This window comes from Mus caroli, chromosome 1 (genome assembly GCF_900094665.2).
Source record: "Mus caroli chromosome 1, CAROLI_EIJ_v1.1, whole genome shotgun sequence".
NCBI lineage: Eukaryota > Metazoa > Chordata > Mammalia > Rodentia > Muridae > Mus > Mus caroli.
In genome coordinates this window covers 68,426,126-68,434,846 of record NC_034570.1, presented here as the reverse complement: position 1 = coordinate 68,434,846, position 8,721 = coordinate 68,426,126, and the positions used below count along the sequence as shown (strand labels likewise).

General features: G+C 53.4%; 1 protein-coding gene across 1 annotated transcript; it reads left to right on the top strand.

Moving 5' to 3' along the window:
• The first annotated feature begins 3,472 nt into the window (after positions 1-3,472).
• Positions 3,473-7,383, top strand: Fev (FEV transcription factor, ETS family member). The gene is made up of 3 exons (XM_021171164.1): positions 3,473-3,732; positions 4,405-4,479; positions 6,226-7,383. Exons 1-3 carry the CDS (start codon positions 3,681-3,683, stop codon positions 6,810-6,812), a joined length of 714 nt encoding a protein of 237 aa, XP_021026823.1. The 5' UTR covers positions 3,473-3,680; the 3' UTR covers positions 6,813-7,383.
• The last annotated feature ends 1,338 nt before the right edge of the window (positions 7,384-8,721 follow it).

Sequence of the window (8,721 nt, the reverse complement as noted above, 5' to 3'; positions counted from 1 at the left end):
TCTCTCTCTCTCTCTCTCTCTCTGTGTGTGTGTGTGTGTGTGTGTGTGTGTGTGTGTGTGTGTGTGTGTGTGTGTGTGTACAGGTTGAGTATTTAATAAGAACCCCCTGGGGTTTAAATGAGAATGTGTGAGATGTTGTGGGAAAGCATTGAGCAATAGGCACGGGGCCTTCTCTCACTGTGTATGGATTTTACTTAAATTCTGATCTGGCTTTAGAGTACATAGCTCCTGTTGGTTTGATGCTCTAACTATCCTCCATTCTTCATCTATCACATTAGCAAAGAAATTGGGGCTTAAAGGGTTCACCAATCCAATCAGTGACTGTGCCGGGTTTGAAGATAGGGCCCCAGATACCAAATCCAGGTTCAGTTAAGGTTAATTTGAGTTGTATTTAAAAACTCAATCTTCAACAGAGCCTGAAATATATTTAGGGTTCCTGGTTGGTCCATCTCTTGAAAGATGACAGTATTATCAAAAGCTAAGTGCAGAACGTGGTCCTTAGGCACTTGCCATGTGCCATCTTATTAAGCTCACAATATTCAAATGTTTAAATATTCAATTTTAAGACAACAAGACTAGGTACAAAGGTGACTTAATTTCCTCAAAGTCACAGGAATAGGAAATATGCAAGACTCCAGAACCCAGAGCTGAATTCAGAACCCAGGTCAACCTGACTATCTCTTTACTGCCTGTTGCCATAAAGAGGCAGTGAGCAATAGAGTGCTGGTATCTTCTCTAGAATGAGTGGCCTCTGGAAAACATCAAGAGGTTACCTTTAGGGACCAGGTGTGATGGCACTCAGGAGGCAGAGGCAGAAAGATCTCTGTAAGTTCAAGGACAGTCTGGTCCACAAAGTGACTTCTAGAATAGCCAGGGCTACACAGAAACCCTGTCTCAAAAAAATAAAAAAATAAAAAATGGGAAGGAGGAGGAAGAGGAGGAAGGGGAGAGGAGGAAGAAGAAAGGAGGAGGAGGAGGAGGAGAAAGAAAGGAAGAAGAAGAAGAAGAAGAAGAAGAAGAAGAAGAAGAAGAAGAAGAAGAAGAAGAAGAAGAAGAAGAAGAAGAAGAAGAAACCTTTAGGATCTGTTAGAAGGACCTTAAGTAGTTTGCTGGTCTTGGTTTGTTTGCTCCAGCTTTTGCCAGCTTCTTAAGTTTTCTGGGACCCAGGGGTCCCATTCTGCTTTCAACATCTATCATCCTCTGGTGGCTTATAAGTACAGATTGAAGTAATCATATCTGAGAGTATTAACCTCTGGTTCTCCTCTTCTGGACAGGTTGGTGGTCTGTGGACTCAGGAGAAACCATGACACAGAGCTTGGCAGTGAGACAATGGAGGGGGGACTACCAAGGACTCTCTCGCTGGCCTTTAACCTGCTATCAGGAAGAGAAGGAGGAAGTGGAGTGGGGAGACTTCCCTACACACACAGACACACACAAAGGCACACAGACACATGATATACACACACAAATACATACACATACACACACAAATACATACACACACACACACACACACACAGAGAGAGAGAGAGAGAGAGAGAGAGATGGGACCACATGACCACATGGGTGGGAGTGAGACAGAACCTATTACCTACCCTTTTCTTTGCTATCCTAGGTGGGTGGCCTACTAGTACCCTGGCTACTATTATGTCTTAGAACAGGAAATGTGTGTGTGTGTGTGTGTGTGTGTGTGTGTGTGTGTGTGTGTGTGTATGATGTCAGTGCCTCACTCCTTCAGCACCCAAGATGCCCATCGTGCAGCTAGTGTTTCTAGGTAGAGGCCCCCTCTGAACTCTTCTCCCTGCTTTCTCAGCCTCCCTCCGAGAGCGTTGGAGGATGAACCTCTGTGCCTCCCAGCTCCTCTTACTCTTCCCTTCTTGCTGTTTCCTTCTCTCAGCAATATTTGGAAGGAGCACTAAGACTGAGATCTTGGCAGCACACTAAGGCTCCTTCCTGTGATACCCTAAGCTTGTTCCCCCCAAACACCCCACCCTCTCTGCCTCTGCTCCCATCAGATTCTACATCTGCATCCAAATTTCCATCCCAGTTTCCATAGGATTCTGTTGACTGCCTCTCATCCTCCTCACCTTGTTCCCATTGACTGGCAAAGATGAACTCGCCAATGATTTACAGCCAGTGAGGGTGCACAGGGTCCCTGGAGAACCCGTGTAGGATATTTGCAGCAGCCCCTCATATGAGCACCCTAGGAACAAGGACCCTGCAGGAGGCCTGCCCATTTCTAGCCCCCCTCACCCCTGTATTTAAGCAAGAGAGAGGACCAAGAGAATCGCAGGTCTGACAGCAGCTATCCCGGTCATATGAAGTGTCACATGGTTGCAGAAAAGGCACTCCTGATGCAACTTCAGACTCAGATCTGGGAAGTCTCACAGGCACCCAGATACCCTGGTCTACTTGATAGCCACATCATGGATTAGGAAGGGCAGTTGTACAAGACACAACTCTATTGTGATCTTGGTAACTCTGCAGTGTGATTCAGCCCTAAGGAGCACGGGAGTGTTTGTGATAATGGGGAAGGATGGTAGAGAAATTGTTGTGATGAGAAGTGGAGAGATGAATAGGAATCTACAGGAAAAACACAGCTTGTATTCAGCATATATATTGGTTGTGAGACTGGCAACCAGTGTATAAGAACTGAGCAGGTTAAAAAAGAAAGTAAAATAAGAAGGAAAGGAAGAGAGGAGACAGGACGAGAAAAACAGCAGGCACAAAGCAGTAAGGAGACCTAGAAAGAAGGTGAGGAGAATAAAGAAGAGGGCAATTCAGAAGTTGCCAGGGGAGATGCCCCAGCGTTCTGCCTGAGGCCCGGGGCCAGACGAGACAGGAAACCAGGAGATCGAGGAGGGGATCGGGTCTCTAGGGACCTAAAGAGAGTAGGAAAAAAGGAGGGAGAAGGCACAGGGGTGGGCAAAGATAAAGGGAGCCACGGCAGCGCGGTAGCGCGGCTGGGAGCGCAGCGACAGGCGAGAGGGAGGGAAGCGGAAATTTAAAAGTGAAGATGCAGATAAGGCAGCCTGGAGACGGGGACCCGGGTAGGGGGAGGAAAGGGGCGGAGAGCAGGCAGTGAGAGAGGGGAGGGAGATGGCTAGAAAGAGGGCTCTGGGGAAGGGACTTGAGGCTGTGGCTTCAGGGGTCCAAATTGGGGCCAGCATTCCCGCCCCACCGATGTTTGCTGAGAGTCGGGGAGGTAGAAAAAGACGTACACACGTACACACACACACTCCTGGCCCCTTCTGAGCTCCGAACAGGAGCCCATCCCCCGCGTGTCTCCTGGGCTGCGGGGCGCGGGGGGCTGCCGGGTGCGCTTGGCTGAGGCGCAGCGCGTTGGAGACTTTATTGCGATGGGAAGATAAGAGGGGCGGGGGCGGGGTCTGGGGGGCCGAGGCGGCCGCACTTTAATTAAAACGGAAATTGCGGCCCCTGCCCGCGCGGGGCCGGAGGGTTGCAAGCGGCCTTGTAGCTGGGAGCATCGCTCCAGGACCCCCTCCCTCCCCGCCACACCCTGGCTGCCCACTCCTGCCAGGCCTTGCCGGACCCGGCGGCGTCTACTCTTCCCTGTCACCCACAGTCGCCACGGGCGGGGATCGGCACCCCAAGCTCAAAGCTGACGTGCCCCCCCCCGTGCTATCCCCCCATCTCCCACCGCCCAGTCCCCGGCAGCGATGAGACAGAGCGGCACCTCCCAGCCCCTGCTGATCAACATGTACCTGCCAGGTACCAGGGACCAGCCGGGGGCTGGAGGCACCAAGACCCTGGGGGGGAAGTCTAGGTCAGGGCGTGGGGCAAGTTCGGTGGACCAAAGGAAGGGGACGCTTCCAGTGAGTCGCTTTGTGAGTGTGTGAGAGGGACTGCTGGTTGCAGTTTGGGGCATTCGGGGAACCTGCAAGGTAGACAGCGAGCTTCGGGGTTTCGATGTGGGTCTAGAAGACACGCAGATTCAGGATCGTAGGAGGCTGAAAGCAGGGGTCTTTGGCGCGGTGGACTCCGGGCTCCAGCCTTACTCGAAGGTTGTGATCCGCTGGGCGTCACCCCTGAGCCCTCAAGGGTCCTCACCTTGGTCCTCCAAGCGCTCTCACTGGCCGAGACTTCCAAGCACCCTTTTCCTCTTTACAAGGGGCTCCGCTCGCTCAGACTCGGCAAGTGCGATCCCCTCTGGGTTTTATAAGGCTTCAGCCGGCCCCTTTGGAAAGCGGATTTCCTTTTTCCTGGACGCGTTTCCTGACTTGGGCGCTACGGAGGGGCTCTGCGCCGGCTCGCGTCGCAGCCTAGCTTGGGGAGGAGGAGCTGGTGTCCCGGACCCCCCAGAACACTGCAGCCCCGGGCCCTTTCGGTCAAACCCTCAACTTCCGCCTAGGGTCTGCTTGACTGTTTTCTTCTGCGCCGCAGATCCCGTCGGAGATGGTCTTTTTAAGGAAGGGAAGAGCCCGAGCTGGGGGCCGCTGAGCCCCGCTGTACAGAAAGGTGAGCCGGCTGGTGCATCGGGTTGATGCCGACGACTGTAGTAGATGGGGCAAGGGTTCGAACCACAGCCACTAGACAGAGGGACAGAGCGGTGTGCACCCCGCGTTATGAAAAATATAAGGCTGTGGTCAGATTGTACAGAGGCCTTAACGTGTCCATTTTCTGAGCCCCGGTCCGGTGCTAGGTTCTCGGGACAGGTCAAGTCTTGTCCTCCAGTCCTTTTTCTGTCAAGTATGGTTTTTCCAAGCTTTCGTGCCCTGGCCTTTGGAATCCTTTTTTGGGTAGGCTGTTTGGAATAAACTCGTAGTACTTCCTGGAAAGGGGAACCCAGTAATTACTCTCCAGCCACCCTAGGCCTAAACCCTAGCCTGTGCTTCCTGGTACCCGTGCAGAACTTGCTGACTGTAAGCCACGCCAGCGCTAGCCGTTGTGTTTGATACCTAGGTTTGCTGCAGTAGATGGCCAGCCTGTTTGGTGGCTGGCATTTCAATTCTTTCCCATAGCTCCTGCCCCAGCCAGTACCCTAATCTGGGCAGAAAAGATGAGACTGGCAACTGCTCTTCTTTCCCAGAAGGAGGGAACCGGAACACCTAACAGGGACGGGGACCAAGTCTCTGTTGTTGCTCCGGCTTGGTCTCAGATGCACCTTTTAGGCCAAAGCTTCCCAGGATCTGATCTAAACCGAAATCCTGGCTCCAGGGAGCCAACAGCTCTTCAGGGCTTGGTTTAAAGAAATTGGGGTAAAAACTATGGGGAAAAGGAAGCTTTAGGGTTCTGAGTCAGTGACACTGAATAGGGAGGAGGCGAGTCTGTTTTATTCTAGAGAGGAATGGGGGGGGGCAGTTTGTCCGGATTTTTGTCTGCTTAAGGCTTCAAAACAGGAAAGTGTGAGTTCTGGGTCACTCACCCCCCCACACACACCCCTCACCTGCATATGATGACACTTGGCCACTATCAGTTACCCTGAGATTTGTAGGAAAACCAGCCAGGAATCCAGCACAATCCTTTTGCAATCCTACCTCTTTCTTCGGGATTGCCCACCACCACCCTCCCTGTCAGAGTTCTGGCATCTTCCGCTGCAGCACAGAGGCCAGCGCACCTGGAGGTGTGAGGTTGGGAGCCTCTGAGAGTTGGTCTCTTTTCTCAGTACACAGAGCTTCTCTCTGTTCTTCTTGTCTGACATAGTGCTTCTTCAAGCTAGGCCTGTTTTACTATATGCCTTTGGGTGGTAGGGACTGTCTACTGCTCGTATAGGTGGGGCCAAGGACCTTCATCTACGTGCATAACTGACCATTCTGTCTGGATCTCTGGACAGGACCTCAGCTGGTTGGGCGGTTCAACCTCCTGCGCCCGGCTGGCTTGTACCGCACCGCTGTGCAGTCTTTGCCTTAAATAAAGGAGACTGGTCAGGGGGGTGGGAGGGTCTGGTGTCTGGTCCTTACCTAGGAAAAGCCCAGCTTCACCACCGCTTCTCCACAGAGGAGACAAGGCTTCTCCACATGCAAACAACCACAAAACAATGTGCCCTAGGTCCTTCAAAATGAAAGCCCTTTCCGTTGTACTCTGCTGGTCTACACTGGTTGACTAGCTGCTTTCTGCTACACACAAGGACGCAGCCAGATGTTCCCTTACCCTCCGAAGTGGGTTGCTACTGCTTTGGATTGTTTTCTTGCTTCCCCTCCACCCCCACCCCTCCCTAGTTCCAACCTGCCCCAGTCCGTGGCTGACTGCTCCCGTTCCCCACAGGCAGCGGGCAGATCCAGTTGTGGCAGTTTCTCCTGGAGCTGCTGGCAGATCGCGCGAACGCCGGTTGCATCGCGTGGGAGGGCGGCCACGGCGAGTTCAAGCTCACCGACCCGGACGAGGTGGCGCGGCGCTGGGGCGAGCGCAAGAGTAAGCCCAACATGAACTACGACAAGCTAAGTCGCGCGCTGCGCTACTACTACGACAAAAACATCATGAGCAAGGTGCACGGCAAGCGCTACGCCTACCGCTTTGACTTCCAGGGCCTGGCGCAGGCTTGCCAGCCACCACCCGCGCACGCCCACGCCGCTGCGGCCGCCGCCGCCGCCGCTGCCGCCGCCCAGGACGGCGCCCTCTACAAGCTCCCGGCCGGCCTGGCCCCGCTGCCCTTCCCGGGCCTATCCAAACTCAACTTGATGGCAGCTTCCGCGGGCGTTGCGCCCGCTGGTTTCTCCTACTGGCCTGGTCCGAACGCCACCGCCGCTGCCGCCGCCACCGCCGCGCTCTACCCCACCCCGGGCTTGCAGCCTCCTCCCGGGCCCTTCGGCGCGGTGGCGGCAGCTTCGCACTTGGGGGGTCATTATCACTAGACGGGGACGGCCGGGTACAGCGGGGCCTCTCTCACACGGCCCAGTGACCAATCCCATCCTCATCCTCAGAGGAGCCCCGAAGCTTTCCCCGACGTTCCTTTAACACAGATTTCATTGCAGCAGCCGCGCCCAGCCCAGGGAAGAAAGGATGGGAAGCCCCCGAGGTATTCCTTGAACATCAGGCTTCCAGGCCCCGTTATCTTCGCCCCAGGAAGGGTGCATGGGCTCCCACTTTAATTTTTCTCTTCCAAGTCTCCAGATTCTGGAACTCCCGTGTCTTTTTCTTTTCTCACTTGCACCTCTGCACCTCTTTATGACCCCTATTTTTCTGGGATTTTCTTGGTCCTCATTTTCTGTCTCTGTCCCACAACCCACTCCAAACGGTAGTACCTCAAGGCTTCTCACACTCCCCTATTTCTTCGGGATATGAGAAGTCTCCATAAACATCTCTGCCGTTCCCCATCCCTATTCCAACACTCTGGCTTGCTTCCCTTTCTCCCATACCACACTCTGGCCCAAGGACCCCAGTCTGTATATATCCCTTTCAGCTCCATTAAAGCTCCCAAGCTCCCGACTGCCTCCTCTGTCCGTTCATTGCTGCACCAGGGCCCCTTCAGGGAGGGTAGAAGGTTAAAGGCTCAGGCAGGCAGAGCAAAAGGCCTCCAAGTGTGAGGGCAAGCAAGCGTGGGGTGGCCTGGAGTGAGGAGAACCCAGTGGATGGGATCCTGAGAGGGTGCCTCTCTCACCCTCATCCCATCCCATTTCACTCCAACTTTCAATCCAACAAGTACCTGCCTTCCTCCATCTCGCCATTCTGCCATCTCCTCGCAGCATCTCATCCAACAACCTGTGACCTTTTCCTCCATTCCATCCGAACCTTCTTGCATCAGCCACTCTCCATTTTGTCCTAATTTAATACTTTTCCCTGCCTCCACTCCCTGCTTCGTGCCATTCTCCCAAGACCACCTCTCACTTTCCTTCACAAACCTCCTGCTGCTCCCAGTAGCTTTGGCTCTGATCCTCCCTGTTAGATAGATGCCTCTGCTCTTTAAAGGCTTTCTCGTACTGCGTTTGTTGACTGGTCCACTCTTTTCCCGCTAGTGGTGCGCGCCCTCTGCTGCTCGGAGAGAGGATAGGCCGGTCTATGGCTAAATCTAGGGAAGATTTGATGGAAGGCCATTAGGTGTTTTTACCTACTAAGACAAAAGGACCAGGACCGAGTTGCCTCCACATTTCCTTTGAGCTTCAGAGTGAGGGGTAAAAGGAAGGACCCAGACCCTTCATCCTGGATCCAGCCTTGTGAGGTCTGGGAAGTGGGTCAGGTGATCTTTCTGAGGCTTCAGGGCTCACCATTCAGAGGCACTTGTAACCCTTATCTCTGTTTTCTTTTCTAAAAACCTGTTGTCTGGGAAGCGACCTTAGATGTCTTCCCTTAGAAGAAAACTTTCAGGAGGATAATTGTAGCTCTTTCAGAACAAAGGGTCTTCTTCATTTGTGGGAGAATGCCTTGATATCTTGGTCCTCTGTTAGGCAAGCAGGAGATTTCCCTGTGTCCTTGGCAGAATGGAGAAATGAAGGTGGAAGCCTGGGTAGTTAGAGTTTGGAGTGAGTGTGGGTGAGCATCCTTTCCCAGATTGCCTATGAACCACCCAGGCCCAGTGTTATTCACTCACTAACTCCTCCTCCCCCTCCTCCTCCCCTCCTCCTCCCCTCCCCTCCCCTTCCTCCTCCTCCTCCTTCTCCTCCTCCTCCTCCCCCCTCTTCTGGTTTCTAAATAGTACACACTGTAGGGAACCCAGTCAGGCATGGTGGTACACACCTGTGATCCTAACACTGAGAACTAAGAAGCAGGAGGAGCCAGACTCCGAGGTCAACTTGGGCGAAAAGCAAGAAACAAAACAAACGAATG